Here is a 25235-nt window from a genome sequence, read left to right as displayed (position 1 = left end):
AATATCGCGCGTGGTGCATATCAGCCAAAAAAGGAATCTGAGAGAAACTCGATGAAAATTCAGTGAATCTTGCGCAGATTTGCCGTTATGATTTGTCATGCTCTTCTTGGTCATTACCCTGCGGATTCAAAATTTGAATAGTCCTCGTCTGGACCGAGATTAATTGAGATTGGGGGAGATTGCACGAGATTGGCGCGAGATTCTGATCTCGATGAGAAAATGGCAGATTTTAGCTGTCAAAAAGTGAAGTCAGACGATATGTGCTTTGTTGGTGGGAAGTAATTCACACCGTGGCGTTGACCGATTATATCCCGAGCGCTAGATACCACCTCCTATGCGCTAGACCGATATGTACCACTCCGGACCGATACATAACACCGGACGATATGTAGCGGGGGTCGCGCTACATACCGCGACCGCTACATACCGCGTTCAGGCGCGACATTCGAGATCGACATACGGCTATTATTGTAGGAAAATGTCGGAAAATGTCGAAAACCAAATCACGGTCGCGGCCTTCCGTCCGACTCGCGCCTCCGCCTCACTGGCACTATTGTAGCCCTGGCCGGTGCGCGTGCTCAGTTGAAGTTCCCGAGTGAAAATTCGAACGCGTTCTCTCACGGTGACCAACAAATGTCCACCTCAGAGGCACCTCCGGAGGCAGGCCGCCGCACGCCGGCGACACAGCTCCAGCTGTCGAACTGACCCGCAGCTCCTCTCAGAGCGGGAACTGTGACGAAAAGTGACTGAGGCGGTTGTCAGGAACCATCATACGGATCACATGGTGGCTCTCTCATGACGGGAGACCGCCCGACCACTCCTGGGTGGCACTGCCACCGGTGTCACTCGACGCGTCCTGTCGACAGCGTGCCGACAGCGACACAGACCATGTGGGACGCGTCGAGTATCGACCTCTACTGCTTACCCAGCCTTCGAGTGTATCCTGGCTGTGGTCCCACACCCACTGGTGTCCATCTCAGAGACCGCAGGAGGTCATGAGGGTCGATGGGAGTGCCAACCCCACAATGCCTAAAAACCCCCAGCCCAGTATCGGAGGCCGGAGCGCGGAGGGGCCACTTTCCTGACGATCGGTCTGCGTTTCGCAAAATTCTTTAGCGTTGCTCTTTTCCGTACGCCTGTGAGCTTCGGTTTCTTTTCTAATAAGCAGCTTTTTGCAGCACCGCCCGTTTATCGCTCTGGACTCATGCGGGGGGAGAAATCGCTATGGGAACCCCCGTGTATGTTGCGGGGGTTGCGGGCGGACAGAAACGCATCACATCCGCGCGGCACGGGTCAGACAGGCCGTCAAAGAGCGTGCTTCCGGGACGCTTCTGCCGTCCGCTGGCGCGATGCCGTGCCGCACGGGCGTCATGGTCGCTTCATGATTCACCTCTTCGTCTTCGTTCCCTCGTCACGCCTGGCGGACAAACTTGTTCCAACCACCGTTTGAGGCCTGAAGAGGGTGGGGGCAACGAAGTGAGCAGCGCCGGCGGCAGGACGGGGCGGGCTGTGGGTGGCCACGCGCGCACCCGGGGCGACTTTGTGCTCGCCTTGGTGGCACCCGCCTTGGCCGCCGCCACCTTGCCTGCCGGCGCCGGCGCCGCCGGCTTGGCCGCCGCCGGCTTGGCCGCCGCCGGCTTGGCCGCCGCCGGCTGCGCTGGCGCCGCCGCGGGCGCGAGGCCCGGCCGCACCCACGTGCGGGAGGCGCCGCCTGACAGTCGCCAACAGACCGCCCCTCAACGCGCGGCGACGGCGCGTGTGGGAGACGGGAGGCTCGCGGCGCCTCCGCCCCGGCCCGCGGCATCCGCCGCCCAGCCCTTGCCCCTCCCCTCGGCGGCCCGGCCCTTGCCCTTGCTCTCGGCGACCCACCCCTTGCCCCTCCCCTCGGACGCCCACCCCTTGCCGCCCGCGCCGCCGACTCCCCGCCCCCCCCCGCGGAACCCGCCCCGGCCGCCCTTTGCTCCGCGCCCGCGCCCGCGCCCGCGCCAGCGGTGGACGACTCCAGACGCGGCGAGGGCGGCGAGCTCCTGCTGCACGGTCGCCTGCACCAGCTCCGCCTGCCTGGCGGCCTGTGGGCGGATGGGGAGGTGTGTGCTGGGGGAGGGAGTGCTCCGGGGGAGAGAGGGGCGACGCTAGCTAGGCGGCGGGGGGGGCGGCGGCGGCGCCCTCCTGCGCTGCGGCGAGCGGGTCGGTCGGTGGCCGCCGCCGCTGCGCGGGCCTGCCGGTGAGGGTGAGGGTGAAGGCCACGTCCTCGTCTTCGAGCGCGTCGCCCGTCGTGTCGGTGGCGGCCGCCAGTTGCAGCGGCTCGCTCGCCGCGCGCTCGCTCGAGCCGAGGCGGGAAAACACCGAGCCGCCCGCGCCGCCTTGGCCGGCAGAGCCCGACGCAGCAGCGCGGCCGTTGCCCGACGGGTCGGACGCACGCGCCAGCGCGCCCTTTCTCCGCTCGTTAGACACCGACTCGGCCTCGGCGGCGGCGGCGGCGGCGGCGGCGGCGGCGCTGCCTCTCTGAAGACGCTCTTTGCGCCTCTTCTCCTCGGCCCACTCCTCCCACTCGCGCGCCCGCTGCTCGCGCTCGCTCTCCATGGCGCGACGTGACCCGCCTGCGCCCTCGCCACGTGCCGCGCTGGCTTGTTTCGCCGCGCCGCCGCCCTCGCCGCCTCCTCGCCGCCGCCCCGCACCGTCCGCAGCTGCTGTCTTGTCGGCAGTGGCTTTGGCGGAGGGGGTGCCGTCGGCTGTCGCGATGAGCCGCGACCACAGCCACTCCGTGAATGGCGAGGCCTCGCTGCCGAGGAAGGCCTTGAGCTCCGACGCCACCTGTGCCTGCGTCTTTTGGTTCTGCACCATCACCATCACATACTCTGGCAGGACCTCGTCGCTCGCGCTGGAGCCGCGCTCGCGGAGCCGCTCGCGCACCGCGGTCTGCATGCGGCCAAAATCTGCCGGCGAGAGCTTGAAGATTCTGGAGGCGGATGCATCGCGCGCCCGCGACATCACCCTCGGCCCAGACGTGTGTTTTCTACAGCAACGCGCGAGGAAAAGAATTCTGAGCAACTGGCACACACACCGGCTCACCACCGGAGCCGGAAAAGAAAAATTGCCCCCGAGGGAAAAATGGTTAAAAATCCCTGTCGTGTGGTGGCGGCGTGCCGTCCTCCCATCCCTCCCTGGCCTTGTCTGTTTCCTTTCTTTCTTTTTTGGCACGAGTCCCAGAAACCCGAGGAGTCACACAGTCCACCTGTGTGATGCACGCCCTGCGAGCGGGGCGGGGTGCGCACTGTCCCTCTTTGTTCGTGTGCGTCGCCCATCTCTCCTCTCCCTGGCAGTCGACTCGCATCGGTTGCCTCCATGAACGGCGGAGCTATTCTCGCGTCCACACCACACCTGGCTCCAACGTGGACACGCCCATAGCTGGGGACACTACTAGGTCACGCATGGCATCACACACACACACACACACCACACACAGATCACAGATCACACTCTCCCTGGAGATGACTGCTCTATTTATTTATACACTGGCACGACAAGGGCGCGGACTGGCGCGGACTGGCACACACACCGGCTCACCACCGGAGCCGGAAAAGATTTTTTACTTGTGTGGTAGCGGCGTGCCGTCCTCCCGCCATCCCTCCACTCTTTTTTGGGTTGTCTGTTTTCTTCTTTTCTTTTAAAAGAATTGGTGTGTTGTGGAAAAGAAACTAGCGCAGCGTCAGTGCTCGCGAGTCGCGTAGTATTGCCCGGTGCTGGTTCCTGAGGTCGCGCGGGAGTTGTGACGACGACGATGAAACAACCAAAAAATGGATTATACTAGTTACTACTCTGAGGCCCCCATTCTCTCCATAACCATATCCTCGCCGTGCTCCAGCACCGACAGTGCTACCCTGGGCTCGATGCCGTGGGCGCGCACATGATCCCGCATCCTCTGCGCCCGCTGGTTCGCTGTGCCGGGAGGGAAGGAGCCAACGTGTGCAAACCAGTGGTCCAGGTGAGGCAGCACCGCGACTTCTTCCGGGAAGCGCACCGCGAGCTCCTTTTGCAGCGCGTCTTGCTCAAACGGGTGGGCGTGGTGTAAGTGGCGGAAGCGGCCGGTGCCCCACCACTCGCTGAGGAGCTCTCGCGAACGCTGTGCGTGCACGCCGCCGTTGCGCCAGACCATCACTGCGCTCAGTGGTCCAGAATCGTAAGGAGCATTCTTGAAGACGGAGAGCGTCGCGTCGGCGCAGTCGAGCAGCGCGCCCAGGCTCCGATTGGGATGCAACACATACACGTCACTGTCCAGGTACACGACCCGCTCACAAGATGGGCGGCGGGCGGCACGCGCGCCGCCCCTGCCCTCGTGACCGCGCCCACCCTCGCCGCGGCGGCTGAGCATCAGCGTCTGGTTTATCGTGAGAAGCTTACACCACGGCGCCGCCCGCCCACCGAGGGTCGGGTGAGTGCACGCCGAGCAGAGCTTGGGGTCGGCAAGCGCGGTGGTTGTGCGGAGGATGCGCGTCGCAAACGCTGCGCCACCGATTAGATGTGGGAGATCGCACGTACTAAACCAGGAGCAGTCGTCAAACTGGGCAGAAAAGGAGACATAGTTTGCGTACTTGCAGCCCTCGGCGGCAGCGGCGCAGTGCTCCAGCGTCCGAATGCCTCGCTGGCGGGCACGCCACGCCCCGGACGTCGCCTCGTTGCAGTCGCCGCCGAATGACGTGATTCCGCAGGCTCCCTGACCGTCACCGGGCGCCGAGGCCTTGGATGCGGGAGTAGGCGCCGCGGGCGCCGCGAGGCACGGCTGGTGCAGGTAAAAAAAGCGGTACCCGTGCGTCTGTGCAAACTGGCTGTTGATGACCGCCGCGATCCCATGGTAGCCTGCCTCCCCGATCGACCTCGAGTCGCTCATCACAAGGCAGACCGATTCCTGGCGGCGACTCCTTGCGGCGAGCGGCTGCGTCAACGGGGCGGCACCGGGTGCAATCTTCCACCAGTCGAGCCCACAACCTCCTGCTTTTCGCATTGGCCCAACCTCGGCGGTCTGATAGTCGGAAGCCAGCGTCATCGCCTTGCCGCCCGTTGGTATGGCACGGCCCGCGTCACCCTTCACGAGAAGTGGGCATTTCTCGTACCATGAGCAATCACCGAACCGCTTGCTGTACGACACGAACCGGCAGCGTTCGCAGCGTTCGCAGCCCAGCACGCACTCATCGAGGCTGCTTCCAGGGCGGTCTGTAAACAAGACCCCAGTCGAACCCTTCGAGCAGTCGAACTCTCGGCGGAGGCGACTCCGGCGGTCCCTAGACGACCAACCAGCCAGGCTGCCGCAATGGCCGGGCAGAGGACGGCCGGTGGACATCCGGTTCGCACTCGCCATTGCTTGGCCCAATACGCCATGTCCCACACGCTCCTTTCCCTTTCAGGGGTCCGGCGGGGTCGGTTCGCTTGCGTGATCTCTACTCGCCATTTTCCGACAAACTTACGTGGCAAGCAAGCGGTTCCGGCGCACCCAAACGAAACAAAGCCGGACGAACATTTTTTCCGGCGTGCTGGAACAGGCGCTGTCGCTTTCGGGTGGCCGCTTCTGCAGCGGCTGGTGGCCGGCCGGGCAGGATGGGTAAACGGCAGACGATCTCGGCGGGAGACCTGCCAGCAGCCATCTGCCCGATCACCCAGGAGATCATGGAGGATCCTGTGGTCTGCGCGGACGGCCACTCTTATGAGCGCGCCGCGATAACGCAGTGGCTCCTCTCGCGGGACACGTCGCCAGCGACCAACACGTCGCTGCTACACCGCAACGTGGTGCCAAACTATGCGCTGCGCAACCTCATGTGCGCTTCCACGCCAACCCTACCCCAGCCCCCACTCTCACCCCGCGGCGCGCGTGTTCGGTGGGCGAGCGCCTGCTGCTCAGCTGACCATAGCCCTTCACACGTACAGCGCTGAGATCCGCGGCGTGCGTCGGCCGATCACCTTCGAGGAGCACGTCGCTGCTGCGAAGCCCTGCGCCCCTACCGTCTCCGGCGACGACACGACGGGCCCCAACTCTGGCGCGGCGCTCGCGCTCGAGTTTGAGGGGTCAGGAGCAGTGGTGTCGGCGGCGTCGGGGCCGCGGCGCGACGAGGAGACTGCTTCGGCGCCAGAGCACGCCGCGGAGGCTGCCCAGCCCATCAACCCCAGCAAGGCGGTCTGCCGCCGCCCGGCGCCCTCCAACGGGCGCGGCGCCGAGGGGTGCAGCCCGGCGCGCGCGGCTGGCAAGAACGCGCTGCACTGGGCCATGGTCGAGGGGCCCGCGGCGGAACAGAAGCAGCTGTGGCTGCTGCTGCACGCGGAGCTGGCCGCGCAGCCCGACCAGGGCGGCAACCTGCCGCTGCACTACGCCGCCTCCGCCGGTGTCTCTGCCGCGGTTGTCGTGGCTTGCGCGCTCGCCTACCTCGACGGCCTCGAGTTTTCAAACAAGACGGGGAGGACACCGCTCGACGTGGCGCGGCTGGAGGGGCACCTCGGTATCGCCGCCGTTCTTGAGGGCATGCGCAATCGCCACTCGAATGATTTGTGCGCCGGTAGTTGCGCGAGAGAGGGGACAGCCAGGGACGGCGCGAGAGTGCGCGCCGGGAGCACCTTAGCCGCAGCGGGTTCGGCGCTCCGGCGGCGGCTGGCCGCGTAGCACTCGCGCCCGAGAAACCGCGCCCTCCCCTCCCCTGCCGCACCTCGCACCCCTCACCACAGAGGCAGCGACACGCGCACCCTTCCAGTCCGCCGCCCTCTCCCCCCCCCCCCCACTCCGCCGCGCTGCCTGCTGCCCGCTGCCTGCTGCCTGCTGCCTGCTCGGCCCGCGCCACTTCGCTCCTCCCACCCTTCCTCCCCCGCCTGCCTCCCCTCTCCACAGGCACGCCGCCTTTGCCGCCGGCCCCGCTGCTGAGGAGTCGCAGCTGAGGCTGCTGCGCTGCCGGCCAGAGCTCGCGGGCCAGAGGGACTCGGCTGGGAATCTGCCGCTGCACGTCGCGGCGCTGCACGGCGCCTCGCCTGCCGCCATCGCCGAGGCGCGCGCTCGCCGCCCCCCAGGGGCCCGGGAGGGGGGCGGGGGGTTGCGAGAGAAGGGGGGGGCGATGCTGGGCGGTGCTGGGCGGTGCTCCCTGAGCCAGCGAACCGAACCCACCCCCGTGCGGCTCAGGCGCTGCGCACCTTTGGGCACGGGCCGCACACGCGCAACGACGGCGGCTTCTTGCCGCACCAGCTGGCGCTCGAGTGCGGGCACGCCGCCCTCGCCGAGGAGCTCGCCGCCGCCGCCGGATGCCGCGTCCCGCCCAAGCGAATCAAGTCTGTGCTGGCGCGCGCGGCGCTGGAGCGGTCTGCCGGTTCGACGCGCGAGGTGGGTTCCGCGCCGCCGGCGACCGGCGGCTCGGCGCAGCCGGCCGGGTCGGGCGGCAACGCCGCCGGCGCGGATGCCGCGCCGTCGCCGGCGGACGAAATTGCCGAGCAGATTGAGAAGATTGCGGTCGCGGACGCTTGAGCTCCGGGGCGAGAGCGGCTTGCCGACCGCGATGTGTCTCTGACGATGGGGTTAGGCGGGTAGGAGAGGGGTCGGAAGGGATTTTGCTGTTTGGGGAGGGAGGCGCGACGTCAGCTGTGTGGTGGTGGTGCTGGGTGGGGGGAGGGGGGAGGGAGAAAAGAATTTTACAACTAAAGGCGGTCGCACAAGCACGATATTCACCTAGCGATTCACACAGATAGGTGGAGAGCTCTACTCTCTCTCTCTCTCTCTGTGTGTGTGTGTGTGTGTGTGTGTCTGAGAGACAGAGTTGATAAGAAAAAAGAAGCTCACATCGCAGACAGTGAGGGTGTGAGAGGCGGACCTAAGGAAGGTCCTTCATCTCTTTTTAAGATCAAGGGTTCACAAAAAAGAAACACGTCGCGCCCCGTCGACCGATAGTTGCCTCCCGCGCACCACACCGGGCCGGCAGGAAGCCATGCGGATGTCTGCGGGGAATGAGCATGGTGCCGGCTATGCTACGGAGGGAGGCCGGCACAGGCGCATGCGAGAGGACTGGAGCCGCCTGAACCCAACCCTCCCGCCAGAGACACCCGGCCGCGCCAAGCGCCACCTCGCTGGTGGACGCGGGAGCCGCTACCTCCGCCTGCTCTCAAAGCCGCTCTACCTGCTGGGCGTCTTTTCCGGCCTCGGTGGTTCGTGTCTCTGCCAACTCCTCTTCTTCGGGAGCCTGGTCGGACCGGCGCTCCCGTCGGCCGACGACCCTTCCACGGCGCACCAGATTGTTCCGCACCGGCCGCCACACGTGCCGCCAGGAGGGTACCACGCGATCGTCGTGCCGGCAGGCGGCCAGGCTGTTGACGGCCCGCCAGCACACGTCGCCGCGCGGCTCGAGGAGGCGATACGGCTGTACGAGCGCTCGCCCGTGCCCAAGCCGTTTGTCATCACGACGGCGTGGGGGACGCCCCACAAGCCGTGCCCGCACGACGCGGGCGGGTTCGAGAGGCACCCGGCGAGCGACGACGGAGCGGGGCGCGCTGCGAGCAGCGCCTGCTGACAGCTGCAGCTTTGAACAGGCACGAGGCGGCGGACAACGCCCTCTACCTCACGCGGCGAGGAGTGCCTCCCGACGCCATCTTGGAGGAGAGCGCTTCGCTCGAGACGGTCGGCAACGCGCTCTTCACGCGGCTGCTGCACACCGACCCGCGCGGGCTGCGCACACTCGCAGTCGTAAACAACAGGTTCCACATGCCTCGCACGCGCGCCGTGTTTGGGCACGTCTTCCGCGTGCCGCCGACCTCGGAGGCGGAGCCGGAGGCGGCGTACGAGCTCGAGTACTACGAGGTGGAGGACCATCTACCCGCCGACGTGCTGCAGGCGCGGCTGCGCAAGGAGGCGAAATCGACGCCAGTCTTTGCCGAGGGCGGCTCCTGGCGCGCGCAGACGCGGACGCTGCGCGAGCTCGCCGGGTGGCTGTGGCGCGAAAACACCGCGTACGCCACCAAGCGGCTGCTTGAGGAGAGGCTGCCGCCTGATCCGGAAGTGCTCAAGTCGTACTAGGGGCATCCTCAAGTCGTACTAGGGGAGACACGACTGGGGGGGGCTAGACGCTAAAGCCGTAGTAGAGTAGGGCCCCCGACCCCGCCCGTAGTAACTCGCCTAGTAGGGGGGGGGGGGGACACGCCGCGCCCGCGCCACGCCGCGCCTGCACGCCCGTCCGGCTCTTTCCTTTCCTTTCCTTTGCTTTATATACGGCAAATGTATAGAAACACACTTTTTCTGATATGGAATTGATATCGATATCTCTCGGCGCATATCGCAGCGAGAGCGTGACGACAGCTGTGTGCCCACCCTCCCCCGGCCCTGTGAGACTCCATTGACAAGCGCAATCGACACATCCGTGCCGTAGCGGCCCCTGTGGAGTTCGAGCTCTGAACCCCCCCCCCCCCGCCCACAACCCGCCTCGTCCCTCCTCCGCCGCCGACTGGCGCGTGCGGAGTCGAAGCGGGAGCCGGCGCAGCGCCCCGAGCTCCACGCTGGGTTTGTTCGCGCCGGCGTGCGGTGCGCTAGCTCACCTCGAGCCCGCCCGAGCGGTTGAGGCACGACTTGCTCAGCGCGAGCGGCAGCGCGAGCTCGTCGAGCCCGCTGCCGGAGCGGAGCAGCTTGACGAGCGACAAGCTGTCGAGCGACTGGCACGCCCGCACCGCCGTTCGCGGCTGCTTCGGGGGCGGGCCGGCCTCGCTGTCGCTCTCGTCGGACGAGGAGGAGGCCGCCTCTACCGCCGCGGGCGCCGTGGCGGGGCGGGTATCGTCGCCGCCGCTGAGCAGCCGCTCCGGCAGCGGCGCGGTGTTGATGCGGACGAGCTCGTCGGCTGCCGCGGCGGAGAGCTTGGCGAAGTCGCGCTCCGTGTACACGGTGAAGGAGCCGACCAGCTCGGGACCGCCGACCGTCTCGGGGTAGAGGTCGAACGAGCGCGCCGGCCGCTGCAGAGGCTTTGGCCAGACGTAGATGTGCAGCGGCGTGAAGAGCAGGTTGTGCGGCTGGTTCTCCGCCTGCATGGCCGAGACGGCGCGGCCAACGAGGCCGAGCTGCGAGGCGCCAAAGACGTAGCACGAGCCGCTGCTCTCGGCCGGGCGGAGGGTCGGCTCGCCCAGCACGCGTGGGCCAGAGACGAGCCGCTGCTGCGCCACCGGCGGAAGCTCGTCGATCAAGTGGCAGTGGAAGTGGTTAACGGACGCGGAGGCGCACCTGAGCAAAGCCGGGGGCGGCGGTCGGGGCGGCGCGGCGATTAGGCCGGGTGGCTCCCCAAGAGGGCGACCGCTCTGACGTGTGGCGAGAGGCGCCACGAGTGTGTGGGAGGAGGTCGCACCAGGAGTTGAAGTAGGCAGAGAAGCCGGAGTGGGAGACGAGGCGGACGATGGCGGAGAGGTGCGTCGCAGAGAGCTGCTGCGGCACGAGTGCCTTGGCCGTTAGCAGGCAGTGCCCCGGGAAGAGCGGGAACCGGTTCGTGAGAATGTTGTACTCCGGGAGCACCGCCAAAATCTCGCGCTGGTTGGAGATCTTGCTGAAATTGAAGGCGGCGTGGTCAAACGGGGTGCAAACGTCCCGCTGGTTGTCGGCCTTCTTGGGCTTGTTGCCGCGCCGGGCGTCAAGGCGCTTGCGGTAGCCCGCAGAGCCGCCCAGCGACTGCGAGACCTCTTGGGAGTCGCACGCGTCGTACATGATGAGGCGCTCAGCAGGTGGGAGCGAGGACGACTCGACCACCGCGTGGCGAAAGCTGCGGCGGAGCGAATCGCCAGACAGCATCGACCTTGACAGGGCCTTCGAAGCGGAATCGTGGTGAGCTTGAGAGAGTTGCCGAGAAGATTCCGCGAGTTTTTTCTTGTTTCTTGAAATGAGAATTTTACGACAAAAGGGGTCGTGAAATGAGAAGGTCACAGCAAGAATCATTCCCTCCGTCGAATCGCGAGGCGAGGTTCGTGAATGGAATGGGGGGGGATCTCCGGCCGTGGAAAAACTAAGGAAAGCGCCGGCGGAGTCGTATCCTCTCTCCTCTCTCCTCACTCTCTCCACTCTCTCTCCTCTCTCCTCTCTCTCTCCTCTCTCTCTCTCTCTCTCTCTCTCTCTCTCTCTCTCTCTCTCTCTCTCTCTCTCTCTCTCTCTCTCTCTCTCTCTCTCTCTCTCTCTCTCTCTCCCCCCCCCCCCCCCTACTATCTCGCCCCCCACCCCCTCCAGAAACGGGCTGTGAGCGAGCGAGCGCCTCTCCTGAGGGAGGGTGTAGAGGATGTAGAGTGTAGAGCGCTGTAGAGCTGTAGAGATGTAGAGCGCTGGAGAGCGCTGTAGAGCTGTAGAGCTCTACATCCGCCGCGGGACGAGGCGCCTCCGTTGTAGAGCGATGTAGAGGCGCTCTACAGCGTGAAATCTCTACAACAAACTCTACATCATAAGCGGCGAACGAGGCACGTCGCTCTCCGACATGCGCGTTGCACTTGCCAGTGCGGCCCTGGCCTTCTGTCTGCCCGCCCAATGGGTAGGAGGTGCCTCTGCTGCTATGGCATGCCTCACGGCTGCGACTGGCCGGCGCCTCGGCGCGTCAGCTCGGCTCGGCGTAGCGGTAGTGGCCAGCGCAACTCGCCTGGACTCAACGCTCAGCCAGGAGCTCCCGCACGCGCTGGCGCGAGTCATGGCGCATGCAACGCGCAGCAATGCTCGCCTCGCCTCGCGCAAATGCGACCGTCCTCGCAGCCGACAGTCCACCGCCTGCTAAAGAAGCACAGCGATGAATGCGGCACCGGCGACGCATGGCAGGCTGGTGATGACGCAGTTATGGGGTGTTGTGTGCCATCAGAGTGACTCTCTGTGTGTCAGGGATAGTCAGGGCCGTCCATCAGAGCTCCAGTAAGCTCGGAGACACCCCATTAGCGCGGCTCGACCTCTTTGAGCCACTGCCTTCCCGGCGGTTTGGCTGTAGAGCCTCTACAACAAACTCTACAACAAAATCGCGCTCTACATCGCTCTACAACGGAGGCGCCTCGTCCCGCGGCGGCGGATGTAGAGCTCTACAGCTCTACAGCGCTCCAGAGCGCTCTACATCTCTACAGCTCTACAGCGCTCTACACTCTACATCCTCTACACCCTCCCTCAGCGCCTCTCTCTCTGCAGAAACAAACGAGCTTCGGGGGTTAATTCGGTCACTACACAGCCTCGGCCACAATCTCGGTCTCAGTCGCTCACAGCCTCCTCGGAATCAAGCAAGATATTTTTAGCAATACCGTTTGTTTCGGAATCAGTGCATTTGCCACTTATCTAGACACTAGAGAGAGATTTTTGCAATGTCGTATGTCGAAGAGCTGGGGGCAAATACAAACCGCTCCAGAATGTGAATGACCCGGAGGTGACGCCACGGGATGCTGTCTCGGTGAATCCAGTTCCAGACATCCCGGATCCCGCTTGTTACAGGACTCAAGTGCTCATGACGGTCCGGTGGCGAATGGAAAAAGGCGCAACTACAACTCATTGAGCGGACGATCGCTCATTCGTTTCAATGAGTGGACGAATCGTGTCGCACCTCTCACTGATAGGTAGCGCGTAATGGCACCGCCGCGCTCTGCCAGGACTGCCCAGGTGACCGCCATTGCCTTGGTAGCCCTGAGCGTCACTTCGGCTCCAAGTCCGCCGCCGCCGCCGGAGCTCAAGTGCAGGCCATGGTGCGGCAGCACGACGCACCGCCTGGACGCCATCTGCAGCTGGAACATTTGCGGAGCCTGTGAATTATGTGCCGCGAGCTCTGCGAGCCCCAATCCGCCGTCCCCACCTCCTCCTCCGGCGGCGTCACCACCACCCATCTGCAAGGAAACGTGCGCCCGAAGGACACAGGGCTGGGATGTGCTCTGCAACTGGAAAACGTGCGGAGGCTGCACGCAGTGCTCGGGGCTCAACCAGCAGGCGTGGGTCGAGTGCGGACGGCAAGGGAGGTGCTCGGAGAGTCCGCGGTGGGCGGACCCGGCCGAGCTGCACCCGGTGCGCTGCTGCTCGGACTTGGAAAAGGACCCACCGTGGCGCAAAAACAAGGATTGCTCAGTCTGGGCGGGGTCAGAGGGCGGAGGGATGGGTGACTGCCCTGGCGACATGACGCTGCTGAAAGCCGAAGCACTTTGCGCGGCCGCCGGCGGACGCCTGTGCACCTCCGGGGAGCTGCTGGACGATTGCAGCAAGGGAACTGGCTGCGGGCACGACAACGATCTCGTCTGGTCGGGAGACCGAGCTTCGCCTTCCAATTCGCCTCCGCCCTCGCCACCCTCACCGTCGTCGCCTCCGTCGCGATCATGCCGCAAACGCATATCGCTTGCTGTTGGTCAAGTGTGTATGGACGAGCCCACCTTCGCTGGTAATGTCGGGGGAACTGATGCTACGGTGGCGTGTCAGAGTATGTGCGAGGCAGATCCATCGTGCGAGTTTGCTTCCGTCTGGACCACGGGGTGGTGTCGACTCGCTGCAAGCTGTGAACAGACTATGCCGGTGGCGAATGGGCATGACGTCGCAACCTACTCCTGCTCGACTGTCGCCGCCAGGGCGCAGCCGGATCCGCCCCGGTGCCCGCCCTTTTGCTTTGTCAAGACGCACCATTGGAGAGTGAGGTGCAGCTGGGGTGGCTGCAGCAGTTGTAGTCAATGCTCAACGCCGCCGCCGCCGCCACCGCTGCCACCGCCACTGCGATCACCCCCCCCGCCGCCACCATCGCCATCCGCCCCCCCGCCGCCGCCGCCGCCATCCCCGCCGCCGCCATCGCCATCCGCCCCCCCGCCGCCGCCGCCGCCATCCCCGCCGCCGCCATCGCCATCCGCCCCCCCGCCGCCGCCGCCGCCATCCCCGCCGCCGCCACCATCCCCGCCGCCAGGAGGCCCCGCGGTCAGAGACTGCAGCTATCGCGCATCGATTGATATCGGTCAATACTGCGGCGACTCGCCATCCATCTTCGCCAACAACGTCGAAGGCGATGATGGCGACGATGCAACAGCTGCGTGCCAGGCCATATGCAAGAGACGCCCAACCTGCATGTATGTCTCCATCTGGCCATCAAAGGCCAACAAGGGCAACCAGAAGTGGTGTCGACTCACAGAAAGCTGCGAGACGGTCTGGCCAGACGCAGCAGGCAACGGAGTCGCTGTCTTCAATTGCTCGACTCCCGCGAAAAGGGCGTTCTTCCGGCCGCCACCGCCATCGCCACCACCACTCCCATTGCCACCGCCGCCACCGAAGGCTTGCAGCAAGCGCGAGGAGTCCAATGGTGACTACTGCGGCGACTCGAACCCAGTCTTTTCCAACTTTGTTGACGGCTACGATACCAAGACCGTGTGCCGGAATATGTGCGATGAGCGCCCGGAATGCAACTTTGCCTCTGTTTGGCCATCCCGGCCTAGCGAGGGGGGGCTCTACGGGCTCTACAGGGGATGGTGTCGACTCACCTCGAACTGCCCTGGCTTTTGGCCGGACCCGGCTGGCAACGACGTCGCCGTCTTCTCTTGCTCGAGCCGCGCACCGTTGTTGCTACCTCCGCCACCGCCTCCGCCACCGCCTCCACCGCCGCCATCGCCTCTACCGGCGCCACCAACAGCGCCTCGTGACTCAACGCCGAAAGACGCCCCGCTCGAAAAAATATGCAATACGCCAAAGTGGTCCAGACTTCCAGCGCAGTGCCACGACACGCCGATAATCTTTGCCGGCTTCATGTTCGGACAGGATGCTGAGGAGCAGTGCCGGAGTCAGTGCGAGGCCGAGCCAGAGTGCTTCTTTTTCGCCTCCTGGGAACCATACCGAGCCCCTGAGGGCTCCAGGGCGTGGTGCAAGCTTACACGTACCTGCGACAGGTTCCTTCCTGATCAAGCTGCGGGTAAAATTCGGGTTTTCCGGTGCACGGTCGATCTGCGATCGCCGTCGCCACCACCAAACCCCTTACCGCCACCGCCGCCATCGGCGCCGCCATACCCGCCGATGCCTGCGCAGTTTGCATCGCTTGGACTAAGCCCTAGGCTGCTCGACGAACGCGGTCGAGGCCGTCTTGCGGTTCGATGCTGATAGCTGCTACGCGGTAGGCATCGAGTTCTGTCGCGCGGAGTCATTGTAGCTGACCTAAACAGTCTGGCCCCGCTGGCTGACCCCGTCTGTCCCCTTGATCTCGTCCCCAGGACATCATGTCGATGCTGCCTCCCATGGCCGGCCAGCCGCGATACCTTGGTGCGCTGCATAGTCACAGCTGCGGCCACGCGGGGCTCAAAATTTCGACAGGTCGCCTTCGCCCGCCGCAGGCACTGCTATTCAGTTCAACGCTCTCCTCTCGAACCAGACGTACGTGGCAAACTTGCTTGGTGAGTTCAACGCTGCCGCTCCCGGCAACCAGATGAAGTGGGTGTCATTGCAGCCGCAGCGGCGAAAGTGGTTCTGGGACGAGGCCGATGAGTTCGTGAGATTTTGCCAGCGGCACGGGCTGCGAATCAAGGGCCACACGCTGATCTGGCACGACCAAATGCCGCCGTGGGTGACAGAGAGCTTGTCGGCAGAGGCGCTGCGCTGGGAGATGCTCAACCACGTCAGGATCACCGTCGCACGCTATAAGGGCCGCATCCCCGCATGGGACGTTGTCAACGAAGTCATCGCGGACAAGCGGGGCGACGCTTCCCACCACGGCGACGGCAAGACCTACCGCAACTCGCTTCTGATGCGTAAACTCGGGCCGGACTTCATCGAGGCCGCGTTCAGGGCCGCCCACGACGCCGACCCGTCCGCTGACCTCATCTACAACGACTACAACGTGATCGACGGTGGCGACAAGGCGGACCGAATGTACGAGATGGTCCGTGGGCTGCTTCAGAAGGGCGTGCCGATCCACGTGGTTGGCTTCCAGACCCACGTCAAGGGCCCCGAGCTCGAGATTGACGGCGATGTAGCGGCTTGGATGAGCAAAGCAGCGGCCAACCTCAGACGCTTCGCTGACCTCGGCCTCAAGATTACGCTGTCAGAGATCGACATGCGCATTAGCGGGTGGCCGGCCAGCGAGCGCAGGTGGCGACAGCGCAACGCTTATCGCGCGCTGCTGGCAATGGCGCTTGTGCAGCCAAAGATGGAGGGACTCACGTTTTGGGGCTTCACCGACCAGCACTCGTGGATCCACTACGAGTTTGGCGCCGACGAGCCTCTCCTCCTAGACGAAGAGTACCGCCTCAAGCCCGCGTACCATGGTTGCTGCGACGGCGCGCTCGACGCGCTGCTCGCCGTTCGGTGCTTTGACGGGTGCGCACAACAACTTTGGCACGGGAGACACGAGACATGCAGCGACCCGAGGTGCCAGGGCTGCGCGGCTTGCTCGCCTCCCTCCGCGCCCTCCCCTCCTCCGCCGGGGGCCGTCACCTATATCGGATGCTTCGTCAACGAGGGCGCGCGGCCGTGCCCGTGAAGATCCGCTACAAACAAGGACCCGGCGCCCCCACACATCCTGTCGCGACCACGGAGTATAGGCGCGCTGCGCATCTTGGGACACCTCCCCGGCGGGCGGACGCTGTCCGGCTGCGCCGAGGCCGCGCTCGCGGCGGGGTGGAGCAGCTTCGGAATGGAGTACCCCGGCGGCTTCAACGCGCCAGGAAAGGCGCAGTGCCTGCCGCTGGCGGCGCCTCCCGCGCACCTCGACTCTGCGCACGACGCCGAATGCGAGGACGAGGTGGCTGGGTGGAGACCTCTGGGAGGGCCGTACCGCATGGCGCTGTATGCAGTCGAGTAAGTCCTCCGAGCTCCGTTGTTCAAGTGCACGCCTCCCCGCCCTATACAGGGGTGTGGAACCGGGCACGGCGGCCGGTTGGGTCGAGTCGTGGGCGGGCACACACATGTACAGCTGGTCCCGGAGCTTGTACTGCAGTGTCAGACACGGTCGGGCGGGGTCGGGTGCACAAGCGCTCGTGCGCAAGCCGCTACCAGTTGTGAGCACTTCGCATTTTTCTTTTTTTGCCCGCCGGGGCGCGCGACCGTTTGTACGCCTTTTGTAGTGCCTGTCCGAAAAAGAAAGAAAGAAAACGGAAAACCCAAGGGAGGGATGGGAGGACGGCACGCCGCCACCACACAGGGATTTTAAGGAGAGGGGTGTGGTGCGCTAGCCGTCGCCCACCCTTGGGCGTCCGCCTTTTCCTGCCTGTCGCCACCGAATAATTCTTTTACACGATTCGACGCTGCAGGCGCGCCGAGTGTTGCAGGCGGCGCCGAGTCTCGTTACACGCCCAAGTCGACGCGTTGCAGGCGGCGCCGAGTGTGCGGAAGCCATGTCGCAACGAGCGGAACGAAACGCACTGCAGCTAGCCGTACTGGGACTTGGCGGCACCATCGACAAGGACTATCCGAGGACAACAATGGGATACGCGTTTGAGATTGACGAGCCAGCGGCGATCAGGGTGCTCACTGTCGCTCAGGTGGAAGGCTGGCGCTGCGAAAGCGTTTGCAAGAAGGACAGCACGGAGATAACGACCGAAGACCGAGAGAGCTTGGTCATGTCGATCCGGCGGGCGCCGGAGCGTCGGATAGTGGTGACGCACGGCACGGACACGATGATCGAGACCGCGCAGTTTGTGGAGGCGTCAGGTGCAGCAGTGGGCAAATCGGTGGCGTTTGTCGGAGCGACAAAGCCGGAGCGCTTCAAGGACTCGGACGCTACATTCAACGTCGGCGTGGCGGTGGGTGTTACGGACGTGCTCCCGCCCGGCTCGGTCGTCGTCTGCATGGGTGGCCGAGCGATTCCCGCCGCTCGATGCATGAGGGACTTGGACAGTGGCCGCTACGTTGATCAGCCTTGATGGATACCAGACGGCAACATGTGGGCGGGAGAGTGGGCGGCAAACGGATTTTTCTTTTGTGTGTGCCAGTACGACGCAAACAGAGTCCTAGCGTGACCGACGCTGACAGATGCCCACACAGCCCGGGGAACGGGCCGTACCGGTTGCGGCGGGTCACCGGCCGAGAGGCGCCACGGGTGAGGCGGCGCGGGCGGCGCTTTGAACGGTAGGACAAGCCCGTCATCGTCGCCACGGATGTGGACATGTACATGTGTGGAGTCGAGCGGCAGGATCCGGTCCGGCTTTCCGTCGAGTCGGGGTCCGATACCAGGTCGACCCGCCGAGTGGGAAGGTAGGGCATTTCACGAACACACACACCCTCGGCGAGGGTGGGACCTACCAGCCACCACGCTCTCGGCAGAAACATACGGCATGGGTCATGTGCGCGTCATCGGTCATGCGCGCATGCTGTGTGCTCATGGTCATGTGCCGCCAAGCGCCGCGATTTGCGTGTTGTACGTCGCGCGCCGTGGAGTATGTGTTCCGCGGATGTAGCATGTACGCGCGCGCGCGTAACACAAAGGGATAGCCAGTGCGGTAACTTAGCCGAGCCACTCAGCGCAAGAGGCACACAGCCCGCGTCTTGGTTTTGCCGGCGTGCCAGAACTGGCGCCATGTGGTACGCAGGTGCATCTCCACTGTGCCCGGGACCCACGCCTCATCTCAACGTTCGGGCACGCCGTGCGGCCGCCGCCGCCGTACAGCGCGGCAATCTCGTGCGGGCACTGCTCACACTTCGCGTCGCAGTGCTGGAGGAACTGCACCGTCTCGTACCCCCGCCTGCGAGCCACCGAGGCCATGGCGTCAAGCTCTTTGTCGCACTGAAGCCTGCCGTTGAAATCCCTGGCCTCCATCGGACCTCGGCTGCACGACGTCCCGAGAAAATGCCGCACAGCCTCCTCATGGCTGCCAAAGGCAATCGTGCGGCCAAGACGAATCCACAGACCGCTACCGGCGGCACGATAGAAATAGGCGGCACTATGCTCAAACTGAGAGCCGCCGCAGTGAGTGACTTCCGCCCACGAGTGATTGGCCACCGCCACATGCCCGCGCCCCCGAAACACTTCTTTGCGGTGCAGGTGCAGTCGCCACGCAAGCTCGAGCGGAGTGTGCACATTGAAGGTAGGAACGAACCGGCCCTTGTCGCAAGCATTCTTCCAGCACGAGTGCCAGCCGAATCTGTGCGGAAAGGTCTGGCGGAGGGCTGCCACGTACTGCCGCGTCACCACCGAGACATTCATCAATGCAGTGAGATTGAGCACATTCAGACGGGAGGCCAGCTTACTGCTGCAGCTCTCCCCGTACACCCGGCGAAGGTAGGCTCGCACGTCAGCCGGCGAGAAGTCGAGCGCGGGCAGTGGACACAGGGTCGCAGCTGTCATTCTCCAGCAATGCCGAGCGCGGCAAGCACAACTTTGTTTGGTGCGCAGCACAAGATCGCTTTGCGTTCGTATACCACGGTTAGATGAAGAAAATACGTGCTTCGTGAGGTGTTCACAGTCTTGACGACAGACAGACCAGAATACCGCGGCTGGTGTTGCGCGCTCCTCATTTTCCTCTTCCCTCCTCTCTTTCCGACCTAGCACCTAGGCAGGGCGCGGTGGGCGAGAGAGAGAGAGAGATTTTTGAAGACCAACAAGAAATCACGACTCTCACAGAGATTTGGGCTCGGCAGCTTGTTAGCCCTCAGCCGAAGCTGGGGCCGGTCCCGTAGCCGAGAGAGCCCGCGCCGATGAGTTCGACGCGGTCGGGGGGCCTTGCGGAGAGGCCAGCGAGGTGGCGATCGCTGTACTTGATGGCGCCCTCAAAGTGGGGCTGGCTGACACGAAGCCAGAGGTCGATACTCTGGACGACCCATAGGATGCCACGAATGCCTGGAGGAGAGGGAGGCGAGGCCAGAGGCAGACTCAGCTGCTCTCGGGTGATCTCGCTTTGGTGGCTGAAGGACCCGATGGTCCTGTCACATTCGTGTTCCGAGTCGTACGGGTAGAAGATTGCGGGAAGGCATCGAGTCAGCACATCCTTGTAGTGCAGCGGACCGCCAGGCTCGCCGGCAGCATCCGCAGGGAGGCAGCATATCAGGCGCCAGTCTTCTGGAGAGCTCAACAGCTGCGGCCGCGATGGCGGAGTCGGCCGCGGTTCGAGCGAGCAGCTTTTGGCTGCGGGATCGAATCGCGGAAGGCTCATGCCCTCGCGGAGCGACGCGGGTCGCGCGGCGCGCGCGTGTGCGAAATGCGACAACAGACGACAGACGACAGACGCCTGAGCGCTGTACGACTGAACGACCGTCGCCGCAATCGCCACCGCCGCCATTTTGACGAGCAGCGCGAGCGCGCTCGTCGGCGGCCAGCCGTCGCGGGCCGGGCCGAGCCCGGCCTCAACCGGCCGCGGCGCCGCAGCAGGCCCGGAGGCCAGCATGGCGGCCGACCAGCTGATAAGGAGTCCTTCTTCGGTGGGCGTGCGCGCGGTGCGGTCGGTGAGTGAGGTGTGTGTGTGTGTGTGCGTGTGTGTGACTGAGACAAGTGTGTGTGTGTGTGTGTGTGTGTGTGTGTGTGTGTGTGTGTGTGTGTGTGTGTGTGTGTGTGTGTGTGTGTGTGTGTGTGTGTGTGTGTGTGTGTGTGTGTGTGACTATGACAAGTGAGTGACCATCTGACCATCCGTTTGACGGCACGCTGAACACAGACTACAGTCAGACACACACACAAACTCACAAGAATAGACACTCGGCCACAGGAGCCAGCTGGGCTGCCACACACACAAATCTCTCTCCCATCCCTAAAAAAGAATTCTCCGGCGGCCACATACACATGTGACGGGGGACCGATGCCACCCAGCTGGCTCGCTTGGGCTGCTGAGGTGACTGATGTCCCTATCGTGCGTCTGTTGTCGTGGCGCCACACAGAGGTGAGCACGCCGTCCTGTGTCGGCCTACGCCACGACCTTGTGCTGCTTGGGCAGCCCAGTGGAGCAGTCCTCGTGTTCGAGCGGGCCAGCGGTAGTCTGCATCGCGCGTTCCGGCTCGACGACAGCGGCGACGCAGTGACTGCGCTCACGGCCTCGTCGGACTTGCTGCTTGTGGGCCACTCATCGGGTGCGGTGCGGCTTTGGAGTTTGTCCAGCGAGAATGTCGGGGCCACTGCGGCGCTGCACGCCGTCGCTGACCTGCACTCCAGCCTGCACCGCGCGGCGGTCCGGCACGTCCGATTTTTGCCATCGTCCTCCTCGACTCTCGCGGTCAGCTGTGACGAGGCGGGCGTGGCGCAGCTCCTCGAGTATGAGGGTCTGACCGCATACGACGAGTGGAGCCTCCGCCGGCGACGCCTCCTCGACGGCTCCTCCGGTCCCATCACAGCTGCTGAGGCGGCAACGCCCCCAGCATTCCGGACAGCGGCGGCGGGCGCCGGGGTGCGCGCTGCCGCCAGTGGCTCTCGGGTCGACGCCAACGCCACCCTCCTCCTGGTCTGCACGCACCGCCTCTGCATGGTGATTCAGATAACGCCGATCGTGAGGCTGCTCCACCGGGTGCCAATGCCGCCGGCGCTTCAGGCGGAGCCCCTCTGTGCATGGAGGCGCGCGTGGCACCCGCCTCTCGACCCCGCTTCGGCGCTCGAGCGGTCTCGCCTCACAGGGACGTCCCTTCCAGTCTGCTGGCGCGGCGGTGGCGACGAGAGCCTCACTTCGAGGCGTGTGGGACCGTTCCCCGCGGCCTTCGTCCTATCGGCCGGGGCCTCTCTCGACCTCTAGAGCGCCGACGATGGCCGAGCAGGAGAGGGCCCCGCTTTCCGCCTCGCGGCGAGTGTGCCGCTCAGCTCGCCCGCCCGTGCGCTCTCGTGGCTCTGCTGCGGTGCGCTGCTGCTGCTGCATCGCGACGGCTCGCTGCGCGTGTACGAGGAGGAGCCGGGCGAGGACGGTGGCAAAGCCGCCATTCGGTTGCTCGAGGAGGTCCCCAGAGTGAGGGTCCGGGCTCACGTCGAGCTCTCGCACGGCGCTGTCGCGTTCGCCGCGGACGAAGAGAGCCTCGTGCTGCTCAACGTGCCGGCGGCCGGAGTCAGAGCCAGTGGTGCCGCCGAGAGTGATAGCGACGGGCCATCGCTGCTGCCGAACACGGCGCCCCTGCCGCTGAGGCCGCCATTGCACCCATGGCACGTGCAGAACGCGTTCCGTGGCGTGCACCGTAGGCGCCGCTGGTGGTACGGCTGCAGGCGTGGCGCGAGCAGGTGAGTGGTCTCTTGCGGCGCGGGAAGGGTCGGGCGGCGTTGGCCTCGCTACTCCGGATGCTCGCGCACCACCGCTCGAGAGGTCTGCTCGAGCTGGCGGAGGAGGCAGGGAATTTGTGCGATGTGGTGTCGTCTACCGGCGTCTCGTTCCTCCGGGCAGAGGCGGCGGCCGTGGATCCGGCGGCGGGGGAGCCGACCCCGCCGCACCTCGCCGAGGCTTGTGCAGTTGCGATCGAGGCGGCTCTGTGCGCTGGCACCGGCCCATTGCATGATTTGTTCCGCGGCGTCGCCGCCGAACCGAGCCCCCCGGGGTTGCCGCTGGCGCTCATCGACGCGGCGGTGCCATATGCTCTGAGCGGGGCTTTGCCCGTCAGCGCCATTGACGCCGCTGCTCGACAGCGCGAGAGCGCCGCCGCTCTCGATCTTCTCCTCCGGGCGTTGCGCCTCGGCCTTGCATCCCTGCACGGCGCTTCATCGTCAGAGTCAGCAGAGGCGGCCGTGCAGGCGTTCGTGGCGTCCGCCGCCGACGTTTGCCAGCGGGGCAGTGACGGCAGCCTCGACGCGATTGCGCGGTCTCTGTGGTCCCGTCTGCTCGACGCCCTCTTCCCGCCCGACGGTCCGCTGCCGCAGTCACACCTCCGCCGTCAATGCCTCCGCAGCATCTTCAGCCGGCGCGCCGCGGCAGCGTCGCTCGACGACTTGCTCAGGCTGCGCTCCCACCCCATCGCGCCCCGTTTCTATCCACCGGCGACGCACCTCGTGTGGCCTCTGTAGGACCGCCTCCGTCGCGGGCGCATCGCTGGACGACTTTCGGTCCGCGCTGGTCGAGGCGCTCACTATCTTGCGCGATCAACAGGGGGTTCTCCTCGCGGCCACGGAGCTCCAGCAACACAGCTTGCTGGCGTCGATGGAGTCACACCGGCAGCAAGTCGTGCGCGGCGCCAGCGGGTGGTGCTGCCCCTCCGGGGCGTTGGACTCGGAGGTCACGCCGAGCGCCATCGTCAGCAATGGCAGCAGCAGACCCATTCCTAGTGTGGCGACTTGGAGTGCGTGCCCATCCACACGAGATTCGCAGCGCAGGGCGAGTGGTCAGCACAGCAGACGAACAGGGAAGACCAAGACGGTCCCTAGTAACGAAGCTGTCCTGCCTGCTTCCCCCGAGGTTGCAAAGCCCCTCAATCTGCGATGGTCTTGAGCTGTTGCTCAGTGAGCCGTGAGGCTGACGCTGAGCTTTTTGTTGAACGGGCTGTATGCGGATCGCCCTTTACATAGCGAGCGTGTCGCAGTACCCGACGGGGGCCCCGGCACCGGCACCGCAGACCGCCGCCGGCCCGGCGGCCGACCTGGACCTCAGTGTGACTCCCCCCCCACCCCGCCCCCACGCCCCGCCGCCACGCCCCCCCCAAATTTCAGCGCACCGAGACTCGCATTTCCCGGCACCGCCGACCAGTGCGCGGAGGCGTCTCGCTGCCGGCCCGAGAGCGCGCGCACGTCCCTCTTCGCGGTGACACTACAGGATGCCCATGCGCCGCTTGTAGTCGGAGACGCTGAGCGTGTTTCGCGGCGCGTCGGACGGTGGCTGCAGCGGCGGCGCGCCACGGACCACCGTGGGCAAGCGAGGCACGGAGGCCACGGGCGCGTCGATGTCGATGTCGATGTCGATGTCGACGGCGTGCGCCTTTGCGCGCCGGCCGACCAGCTCAGGCAGCCGGCCAGCGGCCGCACCACCCGCGCGGCCGCCGCCGACGCGCGGCGAGGGGGCGCTCAGGGCGAGGTCTCCAAATCCGGCGGCGGCGATGTCGGCGACGGCGCGCTCGGCGGGGGGCAATTCTGCGTTGCTGCCCGGCCGCGGTGTCGCGATGAGCTCGCGGAAGCCGGGGCTGATGCCGCTGTCGGCGTGCGGCTCCGCCGGCGCGCTCACGTCGATGGCGAGCTCCGGCGCGGAGGGGGCGGCGCTGGAAGGGCCCGCCCCCTCCGCGGCTGCGGTCGCCGGCTCGGCGGCCTTGCCGATGGTGTAGTAGTTGGTGCCGCGGTTCTCGATGCGTGCGAACGGGTCCTTGACGGAGGGGGCGTCGCCGGCCCGCTGCGCTTTCGCCCTCTCGCCCGCGGTCCGGGCCACGGAGAGCTCAAAGGCGCGGTTGCGCATGTTGATGTCCTTGATGGCGAAGGCCTTGCCCTCGCGCTGCTCCTGCAGCCGCTTCTCGCTCGCCTGCCGCGCCTCGAGCTTCTTCTGCTCCGCCTCGAGCTGCTTGCGCGTCTCCTCGTCGCCCTCGCGCGCGGCGAGCAAGTCCATCGCGAGCGTGGCCTTGTCGGCGGCCGCGCGCCCCTTGGTGAGCCCGAGCTTCTTCTTCTCGGCGACCATCGCGTTGATCTCCTCCTCGGTGTAGTCGTAGTCCTTGCACTTGCGCAGCTCCTCCGCCTTCTGGTCCACCGCCCGCTGCGACGGCCACCGGTCCACCCCGCCCGCCTCCTTGAGCGAGCGGCGGTACTTTTCGAGCTCCTGCACCTCAAAGTTTTGGTTCGAGACAAAGTTCATCGCGAAGGCCTTCTTGGCGCTGCCGATGGCGAGCTCGAGCCGCTTGGTCGTCTTGGCCTTGCCCATCATGTAGGGCTTGAAGCCGTCCTTGACGCCGAGCACCTCCGCCACCTTGTACACCGGCCGGCCGGAGCTCTGCTGTCCGATTCCGATCCGGACGAGGCAGCCCGGCAGCACCCTCTCGAAGAAGGGCTCGAGCAGCCACAGCTCCAGCTTGTTGCGCGTCAGCCGGATCCGCTCGAGCGTCGGCGGGTCCGCGGCCGCCTCGAAGCCGGCGCCCTCCCCTCCGAACCCCTCCATCGGGTCGGCGCTCGCCGCGGGCTCGCGCCGCCGCACGTCGGCGGAGGGGGCGCCCGCCCGCTCCTCCTCCTCCTCCCCCCCCTCGTCGTCGTCGTCGTCGCTGCCGCCCTGCCGCTGCTCCCGGTCGCGGTCCCGCCGCGCCTCCGCCTCCCTCCGCTTCGCGCCCAGCTCCCGCATCTGCGAGGCGCGGTCCTTGCCAGCGGTGGCCTTGCCGCGCGCAGACGAGCGCTTCGTGGCGGCATTCTGGTTGCGCTGCGCCCGGATCTTGGCGCGCACCTCGAGCTGCTCCTTCCGCTGATCGCGCTTCTCGAGGCGCTCTGCGCGGGCGCGGGTGCTGGGTC

The 25235-nt window shown here is 65.6% G+C and overlaps 8 protein-coding genes across 8 annotated transcripts in view; 5 read left to right on the top strand and 3 right to left on the bottom strand.

Annotated features, from left to right (window-relative positions):
* Nucleotides 1-5640: 5640 nt before the first annotated feature.
* EMIHUDRAFT_60206 (hypothetical protein) lies at nucleotides 5641-5811 on the top strand (the record flags this gene model as incomplete). The annotated part of the gene is made up of 1 exon (XM_005792485.1): nucleotides 5641-5811. A coding segment is annotated over one exon (171 nt), but the record flags the coding sequence as incomplete, so codon positions are not given.
* A 2144-nt stretch (nucleotides 5812-7955) lies between these two features.
* EMIHUDRAFT_222947 (hypothetical protein) lies at nucleotides 7956-9031 on the top strand (the record flags this gene model as incomplete). The annotated part of the gene is made up of 2 exons (XM_005792484.1): nucleotides 7956-8467; nucleotides 8548-9031. The coding sequence occupies 2 exons, from the start codon at nucleotides 7956-7958 to the stop codon at nucleotides 9029-9031; spliced, it is 996 nt and encodes a 331-aa protein (XP_005792541.1).
* A 506-nt stretch (nucleotides 9032-9537) lies between these two features.
* On the bottom strand, nucleotides 9538-10777 carry EMIHUDRAFT_108620 (hypothetical protein; the record flags this gene model as incomplete). The annotated part of the gene is made up of 2 exons (XM_005792483.1): nucleotides 9538-10219; nucleotides 10341-10777. 2 exons carry the CDS (start codon nucleotides 10775-10777, stop codon nucleotides 9538-9540), a joined length of 1119 nt encoding a protein of 372 aa, XP_005792540.1.
* A 2864-nt stretch (nucleotides 10778-13641) lies between these two features.
* EMIHUDRAFT_108619 (hypothetical protein) lies at nucleotides 13642-16742 on the top strand (the record flags this gene model as incomplete). Its single annotated transcript, XM_005792482.1, has 5 exons — nucleotides 13642-13879; nucleotides 13965-14323; nucleotides 15157-15205; nucleotides 15277-16206; nucleotides 16483-16742. 5 exons carry the CDS (start codon nucleotides 13642-13644, stop codon nucleotides 16740-16742), a joined length of 1836 nt encoding a protein of 611 aa, XP_005792539.1.
* Nucleotides 16743-17361: 619 nt separating this feature from the next.
* EMIHUDRAFT_222944 (hypothetical protein) lies at nucleotides 17362-17802 on the top strand (the record flags this gene model as incomplete). Its single annotated transcript, XM_005792481.1, has 1 exon — nucleotides 17362-17802. The coding sequence occupies one exon, from the start codon at nucleotides 17362-17364 to the stop codon at nucleotides 17800-17802; it is 441 nt and encodes a 146-aa protein (XP_005792538.1).
* Nucleotides 17803-19482: 1680 nt separating this feature from the next.
* EMIHUDRAFT_361105 (hypothetical protein) lies at nucleotides 19483-20288 on the bottom strand. Its single transcript, XM_005792480.1, has one exon. The coding sequence runs from the start codon at nucleotides 20257-20259 to the stop codon at nucleotides 19528-19530; it is 732 nt and encodes a 243-aa protein (XP_005792537.1). The 5' UTR covers nucleotides 20260-20288; the 3' UTR covers nucleotides 19483-19527.
* A 376-nt stretch (nucleotides 20289-20664) lies between these two features.
* Nucleotides 20665-23253, top strand: EMIHUDRAFT_222941 (hypothetical protein; the record flags this gene model as incomplete). Its single annotated transcript, XM_005792479.1, has 6 exons — nucleotides 20665-21363; nucleotides 21470-21536; nucleotides 21608-21987; nucleotides 22020-22630; nucleotides 22833-23089; nucleotides 23168-23253. The coding sequence occupies 6 exons, from the start codon at nucleotides 20665-20667 to the stop codon at nucleotides 23251-23253; spliced, it is 2100 nt and encodes a 699-aa protein (XP_005792536.1).
* Nucleotides 23254-23568: 315 nt separating this feature from the next.
* The window catches only part of EMIHUDRAFT_222940 (hypothetical protein), a gene marked incomplete at both ends in the record, with an annotated part of 2579 nt that continues 912 nt past the window's right edge, over nucleotides 23569-25235 (bottom strand). Inside the window, 2 exons of the mRNA XM_005792478.1 lie at nucleotides 23569-23736; nucleotides 23866-24915. Of these exons, the coding sequence (XP_005792535.1) occupies nucleotides 23569-23736; nucleotides 23866-24915 (1218 nt within the window). The remainder of the gene's footprint in view (nucleotides 23737-23865; nucleotides 24916-25235) is intronic.

This window comes from Emiliania huxleyi (assembly GCF_000372725.1).
Source record: "Emiliania huxleyi CCMP1516 unplaced genomic scaffold EMIHUscaffold_107, whole genome shotgun sequence".
NCBI lineage: Eukaryota > Haptophyta > Isochrysidales > Noelaerhabdaceae > Emiliania > Emiliania huxleyi.
This window is presented reverse-complemented; position numbering and strand designations above follow the sequence as displayed.

Bases quoted from the DNA above. Each gene is read 5' to 3' on its own strand.
- EMIHUDRAFT_361105 (XM_005792480.1), bottom strand. From the start codon at position 20,259: ATGCTGGCCTCCGGGCCTGCTGCGGCGCCGCGGCCGGTTGAGGCCGGG.